General features: G+C 37.6%; 1 protein-coding gene across 4 annotated transcripts in view; it reads left to right on the top strand.

Annotated features, from left to right (window-relative positions):
* Nucleotides 1–12449, top strand: part of USO1 (USO1 vesicle transport factor) — a 68431-nt gene extending 55982 nt beyond the window's left edge. For all 4 annotated transcript variants that reach the window (XM_063458656.1, XM_063458655.1, XM_063458654.1 and 1 more), the window contains 9 exons: nt 1539–1720; nt 4156–4277; nt 6550–6688; nt 7230–7393; nt 7870–7941; nt 8404–8502; nt 8635–8736; nt 10527–10742; nt 11380–12449. In XM_063458656.1, coding sequence (XP_063314726.1) covers nt 1539–1720; nt 4156–4277; nt 6550–6688; nt 7230–7393; nt 7870–7941; nt 8404–8502; nt 8635–8736; nt 10527–10742; nt 11380–11493 — 1210 coding nt within the window. In that variant the 3' untranslated portion in view covers nt 11494–12449. The remainder of the gene's footprint in view (nt 1–1538; nt 1721–4155; nt 4278–6549; nt 6689–7229; nt 7394–7869; nt 7942–8403; nt 8503–8634; nt 8737–10526; nt 10743–11379) is intronic.
* Nucleotides 12450–17157: the final 4708 nt, after the last annotated feature.

The following is a 17157-nucleotide window of genomic DNA, read 5'->3' as shown; positions in this document are numbered from 1 at the left end:
TTTTTTTTTCTAGTCTTTAATGCCTATCCTTGCATTTTTAGTACAATGTTTTTCTTACTCTGTGTTCTCTTTTGCATTGCACTGCTCTGCTTGTTTCAGTACACTATATGATGAATTATTAAGTCTGTAAGCACTTTGTTTATATCAGGTCTACTTTTTTGTCAATCTTTCTTTTATTAAGGCATGTGCAATGGGGTACAGAATAAAGAGAGGGAAATGCACGAGTGGTATACAGTATAGGGTTAATACATCGTTAACAATGATGAATTGCATTTCCTGGATAGCAATGCCTAATTTTTATTTTTATGTCAGTTAACGAAAACATATTATAAACATAAGCAACGTCTGTCTAGATAGCCTATGTAATGCAAGGTTTTAGATCTGTAATACTATAGTTAAGCATGTGACAGTGCGATTAATGTGAACACACTAAGGTATGACGTAGCCCATAATATATAACTCGCTGCACCCATAGGTGAAAATGCTAGACGCAATAAACTAGGCACAGGCTTCTACACGGCTATTAAAACTATGCAAGCAATCCTTCTGACCTGGTGGTTCACTACTATGTAATGCTTGTTCCATGAGGTAGTGAGTCTTTTATTAACCCCTTAAGGACACATGACATGTGTGACATGTCATGATTCCCTTTTATTCCAGAAGTTTGGTCCTTAAGGGGTTAAGGCACATATGAAGGGTTCAAAAGAAAGGGGAAATGCAGCAACATAATAGGGTTAATACAGCGATAACATTTCTCCCTACATTTCTAGATCATAGATGCCTCCTTTTTTAATTTTTGTGAATTGTTCAACTTAGACATATTTTGAATCAAGCTGGGTTAAGATGCAGTATTACGATATTAACCAGCTAATCTTATCGCCTTAACAGGCTAACCTAACTGCATGACATGGTACAGGTCTACGTTTTATGTAAATTGCTTAGTAAAGCTGGTTGGGGTCGTGCAGTATTATGACATTCTTACATTGGAGCAATCTGCATGATTTCCATGGTGACTGCTCCATCTTTAGAAAGTTGTCTTAGACTGCGCTTATTATCATTTGAAGTTTTACTGAGAAAATTAAATGAAACATACGCAGTAGAATGCAGTAAATGTAAATGTGTAATAAACAGCGTAGCAAAAAGAGAATGTTTGATGGGTATAATAACAGGCAAGAAAATCATACAAAATATTTGAACAATGTGACATAGACCAAAACTCCACTCGGAGAGAACTTATAATTTATGTAGCACCAACATATTCCGCAGCTTTACAATTATAGAAAAGCACACCCTACTCAACCAAGCTCCAAATTGATTATTCTCCACCTCTAGCTATTTTGGTCTTAATTTGCAACTTGCTTTCCACCAGTTAACCATAATTCCCTATATTCCGAATCAACTTTTCCATTATCTAACCACCCACTGCAGCTGTGAGAGTTATTTTTTTTGTGTTTTTTATTATTTTTTTATTATTATTATGTGTTGCTACAATATTCACAAACAAAGAGCTAAACTGGTGGAAATATCTGTCTTTTCAGAGAAAAATTGAAGCAACTAATAGAGAAGAGGATTGGAAAAGAAAATTTTACAGAAAAACTTGGCTTCATAACCAAGCACGAATATTACTCGAAGGCGGCCCAGAAACCCCAGCCAATTTTTTCCAGTCCTGACCACATGATGTTCGATCATGAGTTTACCAAGCTGATTAAGGAGCTAGAGGGTGAGGCTTTCATAATATTTGATAATGAAGTTGCATGCACACTAATATTCCAACGGGGTCACCTTACTGTCGCATGCAGAGTGCTCTCTTATAATAGGGATTGGCAACTTGTTAACTTTCTTATTACCACACCTGATGATATTTACCCAGAGGATATTGGAATTGGTTATAAATGTAGGAAGCTACACTAGCAAACTTATTTATTTTCCATTCCCATTTCTTTATTTTTCCATTCAGTCTTTGAAGCCCAGGCAGCATGCCCTTCCCACTCACATCATATAAGGAAGTAGTTTCCTCATTCAAATGTAAAAGAACTTTGACAGTGCAAGTATGCAAACACTAATAAAGTCAGCGTCCTTCACTTGCTGAATCTGTGTATGCTCATAGAGACAGCACTGTTCACTTATTGGTTCTTGGCATTGTGTTGTGCTGCATGAACTTTCTGTCCTCTATATAATTTATTTTTTCTTGTATTAAAATTGCCAATGCTGCAAAAAATATTTGGCCAATAACTATCTGATCAGCAAAATTTCCAATTATTTTTGGTACTCTATGCATTAACTATTTTTAAAAGGACTAAAATTCTATTTTGATTCACAGTTTATCAGTGTAAAAGCATATACTGAAAGGGACTCTATAGTTGCCAAAACAACTTTAGCTTAATGAAGCAGCTTTGGTGTGTAGATCATGCCTCTGCAGTCTCACTGCTCAATTATGTTCCCTTTAGGAGTTAAATCACTTTTGTTTCTGTTTATGCAGCCCCAGCCACACCTGTTACTCACACAGCCTGTATGAAAAGAAATGGTTTCACTTTCAATCCGATTTAACTTACTCTAAAAGTTTTTATCTCCTGCTCTGTATATTGAACTTCAGTTATATACAGGAGACTCCTATGAGGTCTTATAAGCTACTAACAGAGCAGGAGATATGAAATTTTAAAATAAACCGTATTTTTAATACAGGAAGTGTAAACATTAGATGACTCTCTGCAGGCAGTGTTTGGAAGGCTGTGCAAGTCACATGAAGGGAGGTGTGCCTAGGGCTGTATAAACAAAATGATTTAACTCCTAAATGACAGAGATTTGAGCAGTTAGACTGCAGAGGCATGATCAATACACCAAGACTGCTAAAGTTGTTTTGTTTACTATAGTGTCCCTTTAAAGTTTGTTCTTCCTTCATATTTCTTAACAAATGTGATGTCTGGAGGAGCCAGCCAGAATACATTTTCTGTCAACTCCATATTCGAATTAACAATGTAATTTCTGCAACAGTGAGCCTTGTCAGCCACAAAATGTGAAATATCAGGACACTTGTAGGTTGGCATTCTTACTGTCTATATATTATTCAGGCCAAATTGAGAGTTAATTTGCTGATTAAAAGGTAAACGTAGATGAAAATTGCTTTCTTCTTCTCCAAAATTGCAGGTGAAAGTTGGGAATTGTGATGTGATGCATAGTTACAAGAGAGCACACTCCTTTTTTTTTTTTTTTTTTTATTGAATCACAGAGATATGCACCAATGTGTACCTAATGAAAAGTATATTTCAGTGGGGCTTTGCAGCATGATTCACTGAAACTATGATCTTGCTTATTGTGTATTCTGATTTTAAGTGAATCCTGTGTCATCTTTGAAACTACTATTGTACTCCTTCAACTGCCTTTACTAATCAGCACAGTAAGCACAGTCACTGTTACAAATAGCCATACTATGAGGTCCACATCTTCTGTGCATCAAATAACATAGTATAAATACCAGGTAAAGGTGGTCAGAATAAAATCTCTAAAATCTCAAAGGATGCACATAATTGTGTACTAAAGTGCTTTGCTCTTGCTTCCCTGGATCTTAGTTCTTTAAAGGATCTGGATGGGTACTATTCAAAAGGATGCATGTGAGATTTCAAAAATTGGGGTTTTATTCTGACCACCTTTTCCTGATATTTGTATTTTATTGTATACACGTGTGCTGTTTGCTGTGGTGTACACTTAGGTGGGAAGAGACTACACAAGCTTGTATGAGTTTTGTTTTTTTAAATAACATACAATGACTGCATCATTTTGAATAGTACCCATGGAGAACCTTTAAACCACTAAGATGTGATAATAACCATCATCGAAGGAAGCAGGAGCTAAACAATGTATGCGCGTCTTTTGAGAATTCAAATATTTTTTTTTTCTGACCACCTTAATTTATACAATGTTATTTTCTGCACAAAAGATGTGGGTACCCACATTTTTCTTGCACTTCACTGAATGGAATGTTTTTCTTTAGGACATCTAGGTCATGTGCTGTATACATATATAGCTATTTTAATGTTAATCACTGTTTGACAATACAACAAGAACAGTCCAGGTGTTTGTAAATAACAAATGCAGTGTTTGTTTTAGCTGTTTATTGGTTTCTTAGCAATTTGTGGGTTTTTTTCTTCTTGTTTATAGTTGCTATTACAAAAGCCATCTACAAATCCAGCGAGGAAGACAAAAAAGAAGAAGAAGTAAAGAAATCTCTTGAGCAACATGACAACATTATATCTCATTACAAAAATGTCATCCGGGAACAGGTATAAATTTCATAGTTAGCTGGCCACTATATGTTTTATAGTGTTTTATAGCCTTTTATGTTTTATGTTGTGTTTTTTTGTTTTGAATTTTACAGTGTTTTTAAAATTTGTTTGTTTATTTTGTGAATGTGTTATCCTGTGCCGATAATGAGGAACTTAAATTTAAATTAAGTGGCATGTTTGCGGTAAGGGAAATGCATCCAGTTTTTAGAAAATTGAATAGGAAGCGGTTTGACATAAGACCGAGAGACTGCTCACATAGCTCCAGTGCACAATAATTGCTACAGTTTGTTTTTACCTCAACTTGCATATTATTTTACATTTTTTATTTTTTTTATTTACCCAAATGTAAACAATCGAGATAAAAATATTTAACATAACTTCCATTTGAGTAAATCAGGAGTGGCCATAATGGTAAGCATTCACGTACCAACACCAGGTTTCGGACACTTCAGGGAGGTACAGTATTCTTAAGGGGCTAGTGGGAACATCTCCTGTCACCTCCTGTCACCTTGCAAAATATTTATCTCCCCAATAAAAAACAACGTTCCTTGTTTAGACGCATAATGTCAGTGGTACGACGCCATGCTGAGGGAATCCTCCTCATAGGGGGTGACTTTGTGACTATAATATTTCCCTAGATGCCCAGAGAGACAGCACTGCTACAAATCCCTTCCATCTCGCATCGGCTAGGGCCCAGAAGCGCAGCTACATGGTAGTCAACTTGTTGACTGCTTGAAAATCCAGAACCCAACCACCAAAGATTTCACCTTCTACTCGACCCCAAAAGAAGACTTTTCATTAATACGCGATACTAATATTGGTAATATTGTCTGGGCCGACCACTAACTATTGCAATCCCCACTATACCAGCTACAAAATATCAATGGAAACTTAACCCCTATCAGCTACAAAATTCCAGAGTTCGTCAAGCGCTTTCGACCTCTATCACACAATACTTCCAGGAGAATAAAACATCAGATACCAATAATAATATATTACTATTAATATATATTAGTCCAAGTCCCATCCATCATCCCACAATTGGTAGATGAAATGACCAAATACAGCTCAGAGGCTAACGTTAAAATTAACACTGATAAATGTGAAATACTCAACCTCACGGTACAACATGGGGAAGCAGAGCGACTACAAAGAGAATATCAGTTTCAGTGGGCCCCAAAATCAATCAAGTACCTGGGAGTTAACATCCCAGCAAATCCTAGCGCTCTGTATACACTGAACTTTCCACGTTTGCTGACCGCCATACAGGCAGACCTGCAGGTGTGGGATAAGCCCAATCTCCGATGGATGGGCCAATGCTATATCGATGGATGTAATCCCTCAAATTCTGTATCTTTTGTACACCATACCAATACATCTCCCCAGACATTTTTTTAAACCATTCAATCTTTGTTCACGAGGTTCATTTGGGCAGGGAAAAGACCAAATTCAAGAACTCATTGCTGTATTTTATCCTTACGGCCGCCAAGTCAGTAATTGCCAGCCTGTGGAAAGCGACCAGGACACCTGGCTTAAGGAAATGGATAGCAAACTAAGAATAAGTAAAGCACTGTCTATTACAATGAAACTAATAATCATAATAAAATAAAAAGTTTGTGTTTCTTGAGCATTCTATGCTGCTATCACTATCCAAAATACAAGGAAAACAATATGGTAGATATAAATACATTGAGCACAAAGACCAACAAAATGCGTATAAAGATTGATACAGTATGTAGACACGAATACTTAAATCACAGTTAGTGGGCAAATTCTGGGTCTGCCTTCCCACAGGGTTTTGGTCAGTACATATACATAGTATATATAAATATATATATATAGTGACTTAAAGGACCACTCTAGTGCCAGGAAAACATACTCGTTTTCCTGGCACTAGAGTGCCCTGAGGGTGCCCCCACCCTCAGGGTCCCCCTCCCGCCCGGCTCTGGAAAGGGGAAAAGGGGTAAAACCCTAGCTGGACCTGGCACCCAGACCACTTCATTAAGCTGAAGTGGTCTGGGTGCCTAGAGTGGTCCTTTAATCGTAAAGAACCCTTTAGAATAAACAGACACAATTATATTACAGCTCAGATTGTACATTTGTTACAGTTTTGTCACCAATATTCTTTACCTGTTTCCATTTCAGCAGAGATACTTGCCTAAACACTTGGGCAGCACAAACGCAATCATGTTCTTTTTAAGCATAAAGTTAAACTAATGCACTGCAAAACAGAATGGGTATTTAAGTTTTTTGTTTTTTTTGTTCCTAGGATATTCAGTTGGAAGAGCTGAAGCAATCTGTTGCTGCTTTGCAAATTAAAACCGAGCAAAACCAGACAACAATATCACAGCAGCAAGCCCAGATTCAGCAACACAAGGACCAGTACAATCTTCTCAAAGTACAACTAGGTATATACTATTATAAGGCATGTGCACTGTGCATTGGAATCAGTGCTGTGTACAATATACATCTATTTATGTGTGTCTATTACTATATTACCCACAAGCTTTTTATTCCATTATAGTAAATGTAGCAAATATAATGATTAAGTTGCATAGATATCAGACCAGAATGATGGAGCCCGACAGTATATAATTAGCTGTGCTTTACAGACATTTGCTAAAAATTTGGTTACCTACTGAAATCAATACTCTACAAACTTTTAATGTATAATTGGTAAGAACCACTTTTTACTAGACATTTGAATAAATATCAATAATATAATAACATTAAGAACAGCTGGCAATAAATAATGACAAACGTTTCACAATTTTTAGTTAAAATTTTAGTTTCAAGTTCTTTACAGCAAATGTAAAAAATGATTCAGTTTCATGTAATGGGAGATAAATGCAGTATATCTCTGTTAGGATTTGTTAGTAATCCAGTACAGACCTACAAGACCACAAACTCTTTTGATACACATTATACTCCTGTACTTGTGTCTAACAGGTAAAGATAGCCAGCATCATAACGCACATAACAGCAATGCACAAATGAATGGATTCCAGGCCGAGGAGGTCATTCGCTTAAAAGATGAAATTGAAGAATTGCGAAAACAACATGAATCGCTACGAGGAGAGCTGTCTGAGAAAGATGCTCTAATAGAGAACTTGGTAAGTGTTGTGTTATTCTTAAAACTTGATTCCAACAATAACTGGAAATAAGCAGATGCTTCATAACATTTGTGATAAGCACTGGAGTATAAATCACATTTATTTACCAAGTGTCCAAACAAACATTTGTTACAAAATATTTTCACACACATTGATGGAACCAAGTCGCACCACTTAGAAAATTGTCTGTGGTTTTAATTCATAAATGTTTTACTATATTGGTGGAAAACACACGGCAGAACGCAGCTGTTCTTCATTATCCAACATACAACGCAGTCTCATAATACTTTACCCCATTATCTCTATTGCTATTATGTTCAATGTATTGCATCTACAGTATATTCATGATAGGGGTAATCATAGCCGTGAGATTTTTTTTTTTTTTTTATATCTTGGTGAGAACTCTTGGATCTGTAGGACAATTGCTGGAAATAGGACATTTAACGTCCTTCATTTGACCTTTTATGTAATTTCAGAAACAGACTCAAGTTGATTCACAAACAGCGCAGCAAGCTGATGTATCTGAACAAGCAGCAGGGCATAAAAAGGTATGATTCTTTTTTTTGTTCATCATTTATGTATGACATGTCTTCTCTTGGATATTTTCTGAGGGCTGCTTTTGTTAATTGTAATTAAATATTTAAAGACCAGTAAAAAATGTCACAATAAAACATTTGCTCTGGACCATGCATACCCATGAGCATCCTCAGGGCTGTCCTTCTATGGACATATTACTACTGAGGCAATGGGGAGTACTAAGAGAAAAAAACGCTGTCTGTGAAAAGATTTAATAAACCAGATTTGGAGATTAGCAGTGTGAGTAGAGCTTAAAGTTAGTACTACCCTTGGTTTGAAATCAGTTTCCTGGAATTGGTGTAATTGTTTTTGTTTCGTTTTTACAGATTTCAAAATGTCAGAAAGCAATCAAATAGCATTTATTTTAAACTTTTTTAATAATTTTTAATTTATATTTCTGATGGAACTCCATTAATTTCTTATTTCTTTTACAGGAGCTGGAAGCATTACGTTCCCAATTGCACGTACAGTCAACAGAGATCAACAGACTACAAGCAGAAAGAACAGAACTCCTACAAAACATAGAAAGCAAGGTAAAACTCTCTACATTCTCACCTGTGTACTAATAGGTGTTTTTATTGACTTTTAAATTCAGTTTTCGCTAAATCTTTGTTTTACCACTCCTTAATATTTGTACTTTAATGATCATATACCTCTGTTTGCAGACCTCATTTACTGGATCGGGTGACCATATAGTGTCTACTTCCACAAATCCCGAACTTGAAGAGAAAGTAGCTACATTGTTGCAGGAAATTACAGTTTTAAAGGTTTGTTACTGCTGTCCTTTTTGTTTTTTTTGATTTGTAACATTTTTTTTGATTTGTTACATTTGTTACTGCAAATACTTTTCTTGTTGTATTCACATACATTTAAAACATATTTAGCAATTACAACCAATTCCATAAGTAATATGCAACAATTATTTAAAGGACCACTATAGTGCCAAGAAAACAAACTCGTTTTCCTGGCACTATGTAATCCCTAGCGCCCCCCCCTTCCCCTCAGGGGCCACCTCCCGCTGGGCTGAAGGGGCTAAAACCCCTTCAGCCACTTACCTTTCTCCAGCGCCGGGCTCCCTCGGCGCTGGGGAACTCTCCTCCTCCAGCCGATGTCAGCGCCGAATGCGCATGAGCGACAAGAGCCGCGCGCACATTCAAACCGTCCATAGGAAAGCATTTCTCAGTGCTTTCCTATGCACGTCAGCGTCTTCTTAGTGTGATTTTCACAGTAAGAAGCGCGGAAGCGGCACTAACCGCCACCAGAGGCTGGATTAACCCTCAGTGTAAACCTAGCAGTTTCTTTGCAGGGTTAAAACTAGAGGGACCTGGCACCCAGACCACTTCATTGAGCTGAAGTGGTCTGGGTGCCTATAGTGTTCCTTTAAATAAGACAATATGTAGTGAATATTGAATTATACCAAAAAATATAAATTACATTCATTTGACAATGTCTTTACCTTTCATTTTCTTTTTCTCCTTCTAAAGCTTTTCTTCTGCACTTTGTTTCAATATTATTCCTCTTCTCTCTTGAGTGTTGATAGCAGAGAACAGTCTTCTCTAGCTCTTCTGTTCCTCTTTCTGCGAAACACAGTACAATGTAATGCACTGATTGTGATGCTTTATCACTTGTTGCTAGGTAGGGTATGATTCCATACAATCTAAATTAATACTACACAAAGCAACCTGAGCGTTTGATGATTAACTATTTTGCGCAGTATGAAGTTTCATTGTTTTCAATTGTTTCCTTCCTCGCAACACGTGATGGGAGTTGCAGTTCAACAACAAATGGGTATCAGCCTTAAAGCCAAAGGCTTATACTTCGCTGCTTTTAATCTGAGCATAAATGGAGTTGCACTTCTGCCACAACTGGAGATTGGCCTGATCAACCAAAGCTCATCCGCATCTCTGGTAGAAATGTAAATCATAATAACTAGCCAGCAGGTGTAAGGTTACATGGGTAGTTTGTCAGTAATAATGGAAATTTCTTGCAAAACAAAATGTAACCTCATATTGCTAAATTCATGTAAGGGAGAAGTTAGTTTGTTTTATTAATTGTTAACCTTCCCTTTATTTGACTATAGAGGCACTCATTTGCTAATTGGAATGCCGCACGTTGTTAAATAACGAAAAACACAATTAAAGAGAGGAATAAGGTGTTTGATTTTGTTTCTCAAAATTTTTTTTCTGTTTACAACACTAATGTCTATAGAGGAGATTGTGGAATCCTCCATAGACAGAGCCTTTTTCACTTCCATCACTTTTGAGCCCCTTTAAAGCAATAATGAACAGATTAAACTCTATTTTTAGAATGACAATAATGGATACGATAATTATAAACAGAATGCACCAGTCTAATGCAAATTCAAAAGAATTCTGATGGAGGAAAGTTGACCCTTTCAGGGTATTATTTAGTATGACAACATTTGGAGATCATTTCACTTCATAAGTAAAGGTGAATTAATTCCAATTAAGAGTAGTCAATCATTTATCTGTAAATTTTTAAAATGGGTAATATTTAAATTACTGGTTGTCACAAATGGCTGCCTTGTTTTTTCCAGGGAGAACTTAAAACAGCATCTGAAGAAAATTACTCTTTGAAGCAGCAGCTCGATGCAGCTAAGAGTACATCAGCCATTCTGCAAGATGAAAAAGTGAAACTGCAGCAAGACGTGGCAGAGTCCAAGAAAGAGCAGGACGACCTCTTAGTTCTTCTAGCTGATCAAGATCAGAAAATTCTTGAACTAAAGAAAAAACTCAAGGAACTTGGACATCCAGTAAGATTTTTCACAAATATTGTGGGCAAAGGTCTCTGTGTTCATTGTACATTACTTCTTAATGTATGCAGATAGGTATTAAGGGACCGAGCCTAGAACCAAACTGCTGCATTATCCATGATCCACTAGTTCAGGCATAGGCAACCTTCGGCACTCCAGATGTTTTGGACTACACCTCCCATGATACTTTGTCAGCATTATGGGTGTAAGAGCATTACAGGGGATGTAGTCCACAACATTGCACTAGTTAGTGATGATATCCCAATGGAGTGTTCCTTCAATTCTGTGGTGGTGCATAGACACATCCACAGTTGTATATGGCTTTGCAACTGATACAATGTCATGCAAGTAATTATCCAGATTTATTTAGCATTGTGGTGTCAATTTTTCCATTGTGATAAATCCACCCCAGACTCTTTTATAAATGTAACCCATTAGTCCATAGTCATCAACTATTCTACACCTCCTGTTCTAACCAGGCAAAATACAAATTTAGTTTTAGCCCATAAGTACTGGTAATGCTACACCCTTACTACTCAAGAGTCTGTTTGACTCCTAATACATTGTGTGCATTCTAGCAAGTAAGTTGGGATCTTCATAAGGTGTTTCCCTCATAAATGTTTCTGTATCACCACAGGTGGAAGATGACGATGACGATTTGGAGTCTGGAGATGCTGGCGATGAAGACTATGAGGATGAAGAGGAGGATGACGACGACGATGATGAAGCTGGCAGAGAAGGAGATGTTTAAGAATGTTGAAAGTGATCTGGTTATCATACTTAAAGACAGAAAACCTGTGGTGATTTCCTTAATGCAGCATTTATGGCAGTTTTGTATTGTAGGAGATGATGGGCTGCTCACCAAAGGGACTGTTATTTAGGTTTAGAAACTGTTGCCATATTTAGGTAAAAGAAATATTAAAAAAACTGATCACGTTTCTGACCAGGATTAGAGGCTTGATAGAGGTATATTCTTTGGAATATTTTTCCAAGTGTTATGTAGTGTTACTCATGTACCACTGCATCTGTCCTGCATTGATCTGCCTTTGCTATTACTAAACATTGCTATGCAATGTCAATGATGTTTTTTCCAACAATAAATAGTTTTGTTCTTTTACAACACTATCCATCAGATGGCTGTATGTTTCGTTAATCTAATTGAATGGGCATTGTTTCAATGATTATTCAGTCTTACCTTAGCCAAAATATTTTCCCTTTCCAAAGGTATACATTGCAAAGCTTGCTGAACGAGGACAGTATATAGATCTATTAAAAAATATTTTTATTTTAGCTTGTTTAAAAATGGCTGGTAGACATGAAAATGTTTGTTTAGTGCCTTCAGGCCTGAGACAGCTGTGCTCCACATCAGTTATGATCACATAATATTGCTGCAAAAACATGGAAAACCCATGTCTATGTAGTCTTGCTAGATTTTCTTTTACTTGCATCATAAATTTTTTTAAGAAACAGAGTAAACATAAAAACGCTGTTAACATACAATTTTCTCAAAAGGTTTAACATTTACCATTTGGCATTCGTTGTTTACTGTAATGTTGAAGACAAGTGATGACAAAACAAATTATATAATTTATTGGCTTAAATCAGGCCATATATAATTGCGTTCAGAATGACATTTTAAGAGTTAAAAAATATGAATTACATTAATTTCATGTTTTACAAATAAAGTAATGCATTTACTTAAAACTAGCTAACTCTAGTCTTGGACATTTATTTTTACATTAAACCGTGTGTGTTTCATTATCTACATTAATATGGGCAGAGCTAATTTTGGAAAAATGTCTTTAAACTTTGAGTAGTTAAAGTTGGCTTTTCTTAACGGGTCACTCTATAGCATACCATAGCATACCTCCTTACTGAACTTGTTAGAATACAAACCTGTAAACTTGTTTAACTCCAAAAATATTTGTGTGCAGGAGTGCCTCCCAGACCTGTCTAGAAGCCAGCTTAATTATGATCTTCCTGGCTTACAATATCAGTTCTGTGCAACTTTGTTTTGCACCTGATGTCAACACACACAGCAGACACCTTGGGCAGGGGCTTCCCCTGTCAGGGTTGTTCACTGCAGTGAGAATTATAGTGAATTCAAAGGGAATAAACTTTTTAAATTCACTTTGAATTTCCAACAATGCTCACTTTAGTAAACCCTGACAGTGTCAAAGCTCCTGTTGCCTTGCCCTCAGGCAAATTAATTTCCGATAAAGAAAAAACATAAATTGGATCTGCCCTTTCTAGATGCAGATGACCTCAGAGTAAAATAACAGAAACCATTCTGAGATTATATGACTCATAAAGTTGAGTGCAAAATATCGCCTGTCTCAGATGAACTCCTGGCATGCTTAGTGAGATTCAGGCCAAAGCAGGTGAGAGTTGTTTATAAATATACACCGATATACAGTCAAATCATTAAAGCCACCTACCTAATATCGTGTCGGTCCCCCTCGTGCTGGAAAAACAGCTATGATGCATCGATGCATGGACTCTAAAGGTTTCCTATGGCATTAGCAGCAGGTCAATTAGGTTCTGCAAGTTGCCAGGTGGGGCCTCCATGGATGAGATTTGTTCTTCCAGCACATGCCACAGATGCTCAATCAGATTGAGATCTTGGGAATTTGGAGGCCAAAGCAACACCATGAACTCTGTCATGTTCCTGAAACCGTTCCTGAACAATTTTTGTAGTGTGGCAGGGTACATTATCATGCTGAAAGTGGCCACTGTCATCAAGGAAAACCAATGCCATGAAGGGGTGTTAAGTGGTTTGCAACAATATCTAGGTAGTTGGTACACGTCAAAGTAATGTTTACATGAATGCCAAGGTTTCCCAGCAGAATAACTCAACTGGCCATCTAACGGATCTAAAAGAAAACCCCATTGAAGGCACTTTCAGTGGTGGACAGGATTTATCATGTGTGTTCTGACACCTTTCTGTTATGGCCAGCATTACGTTTTTCAGCAATTTGAACTGCAGAAGTATGATTGTATCAAATGAGCTAGCCTTCGCTTCTCACATGCATCAGTGAGCCTTGGGTGCCTATGGCCCTGACGCTTGTTGTCCTACCTTGCCCCACTTTTGGTAGGTACAAAGCACTGTATACAGGGAACACCCCACAAGACTTGACATTTTGGAGATGCTCCCAGTCGTCTAGCCATCGCTATTTGGCCCTGGTCAAAGTTACTCAGATCTTTTAGCTTGCCCATTTTTACTGCTTGCAACACATGAAATTCTTGAACTGCATGTTCACAATCCTGAGTCCGTGAAACAATTGTGGGTGAGCACCACTAAGAGATTGGTATCTTGGGCCAGGGATTGACTAGAGATGGCAATGCAGAGGTTATCCTTGATACCATGGATAAAAAAAAAAAAAAAAAAGTTTGACACACAAAATATTTGGCAGACTGGACCACTCCAGAACACCTTGCTGGTTTCAGTTGTTTCAGTAATTGCAAAAATCCCTGTAGAAAGAGGTCTGTAATGGCCCTGACGCCTATTTACCTGTTGTCCTACCTTGCCCACTTTTAGTAGGTTGACTAGAGAGTGTACACAGTCGGTTGCTTTCCGAGTGTACACAGTCAAATAAGGTGGCCATGATTCCCGAGTTCGATCAGACGATGTTAACCTTTATGGCTTGTAGTGGATGTGACCCACTGGAAGTATTCTGTGAGCACCTGCCAGATTGTTAATAGACCTCACAGTTGACATATCCTGAGGAGGATCCAGCAGTTTGACATGTCTCTTGCCAGGCTGTTGATTGTGAATGTATTTGCCACCAGTTCCAGGCAATTGACGTGCATAAAGCTTTCTAGGCTGATCCAAGGTCCTCCCATTGACCCTTTTTCATTGGTAACAACCTAACCCCACAGGCTGGCATACAATTCAAGTACGAAATCCGTGTGGGACCCGAAAAACCACACTGCAAACAGCATCTATGGTCGCACAAATGATGCCTCCAAGCAAAGCAAAAAAAAGGAAATAGTCTTAGTAGACTGCAACCCGTGCTTCCATAAGTTTACCACAAGTGCCTTAAGGAGCTTGGTGAAGCACCACAGACCCGAGTTGAGACAAAAGGGCAGACACATAAACTGCCACAGAATGTCCTTCAAACAGAACCACAGGAGGCAACCACAATCTGGCACTGAGAGATAGACATCCTTGAGATTGAGACTATACAAGATAGTAACCGTTATCCAGGAGCTTACTTAGTAGAATAAATGAGATAAAATAAATAAAAATTAATAAAAAAAATTAAATTAATAAAACTGGAGAGTGAAAAAAGTAGTCTAAAATATAGGTTATGCTTTGTATGGATTAACCCTTAAATGTCTAATAAAACTGTATAGGGAGACACAATTGTGTGGAACCCAAGTAGGTAGAAAAAATATATGAAGAAAATAGAATAAATGGTAACCTTACTGCTCAATTGCAGAAATAAAAATAGAAATAAGTATCAATTTAGAGGATACAATAACCAGATGGTTTTATGTGTTCACAAAGTATCCCCTATCATCTATTCAAACAAATAGTTTATAGAGTGAGCAAGCTCTGTACAACAAAACTGGTTTGTATTAGGCAATATATATATATATATATATATATATATATATATATATATATCTCGCTGGAAACAACTGTAGGTATCAAAGTATTATTTATTATAAATTATTAAAAATCGAAAGTTCAAAAAATTAAGTAAATAACATATCCACAATGTTAATGCCAGTCAATTACAGGTAAAAAATGCAAGACCACCTTATGATTAAGTTCAGATGGATACGGATGCTGTTTGTAATCCTCTTGCCCAGATCCTAATTGCCCGTGAGGATGGCGTGCGTTCCACAGTGCGTTCCACCTCGAGCCTCACTTCGGGGGAACAGCACTGTGTCAGTGATGCGCCTGGGATCCGGGATAGGTGAGTTCTTCTGCAGAGGTACCCTGGCTGGATAAAGATTGTGTGGATATTCCTTCTGGCTGTTCTAGCTGTCTGACGCGTTTCGTAGAGAATAGCTCTACTTCATCAGAGACGGATAAAGCACCCTCTACATGAGGGTGTTTAAATACCTCACAGTTATCTTGTATAGTATCTATAATCTGTCTACTTTCTTTTATAGTATGTATAATCTGTCTACTATCTTGTATAGTATCTATAATCTGTCTATATTCTCTCATGGGTTCTTGGTGAATCCCTATACCTTTCCAGTTTCAGAGCTTCTGTCTAACAGTCTGACTCCCTCTTTTCTGTTTTCTATTATAGTTAGCAGTTTTGTTTTCTATCCTTGAGATTGAGCCAGGTGTACCAATCTCCTTCTCTGAAAGAAGATCTCTGAAGAGATGTATGCCCTTTATTTTGAAACAATGGTTAACCACAAAAGAGTTCATAACCGGCCTGAACTATATGCCTTCTTCCCATACCAGAAATGGATTGCTGTAAAAGCCCCCTCTCCCGGCACAGGCTCTATTGCGTCTTTTGACTGTATGCCTTTGACCTCATGGTCGAAAAGATGAACCTGCTCTTTGTTGAACCGAATGGGGCGCAGGGAAGTAACCTGCCATGTTGGGGAGTAAAACTTGAGGATGTAACTGCGAACTGCAGGATCCAGACTTCTGCCAAAATTTCTACCCATTTCTGGAAATAAAAAGCAATAAGGCAAGCAGTTGGATACGATACTGTGGCTGGGCAACCCAGGGAGCTTACCTCTGGCAAATTGTGCACATCCTTGACCATGAGATTGCATGTCCCCCTTCCCCATTGTGCGTGGACTGAAATTCTTGATTTCTGAGCACCTCTGGGTAGAACATGTGTGTGTGTATTTGTGTGTGTGTGTGTATGTATATATATATATATACACACAAGATCCAGTGCACTCCCTTATCCACTAAACAGTAACTTCAATGTTGACAGATTTTTTATTTTTTTTTAACACCTTAATCTAGGCAAAAATAATGATTTAGTTGCATTATATGATACATTGCATAAGCCTGCCACAACGTCAATGTACCCCATCTTTGTCAGGTCTTACTCTAACAGCCTAATGTCTGCTCTTATGAGATTAACCCACTTACTTGGGGAAAAAATTCCATCTGGGGCTCTCTGCAGTACAAAGCTAGCTATTGCACGTCTGTAGCTAACTAACTTTACTAATGACCTTGTATCTATAGATACCATGGGTATAGCTTGAGGTGCCCTCGAAGACACGGGGGTGGGAGTGTAGCACAGCTATTTTTCCAGTGCAGTATTACCCTTACATGAACCTTTCTATTTATCAGACCAGTGGTTTAGGTCTATTCTGTGCGCGCAAGCTTTTGATTTATAAGCAAATAAGATTTTATATTCAAAAGTGCCATTTCCCTCCCTCTGTTCCCTGCACTATTTGAGCCACAGGCACTGTAACAAACCACAGT

The sequence above is a fragment of the Pelobates fuscus genome, chromosome 6 (assembly GCF_036172605.1).
Source record: "Pelobates fuscus isolate aPelFus1 chromosome 6, aPelFus1.pri, whole genome shotgun sequence".
NCBI classification, from domain to species: domain Eukaryota; kingdom Metazoa; phylum Chordata; class Amphibia; order Anura; family Pelobatidae; genus Pelobates; species Pelobates fuscus.
This window is presented reverse-complemented; position numbering and strand designations above follow the sequence as displayed.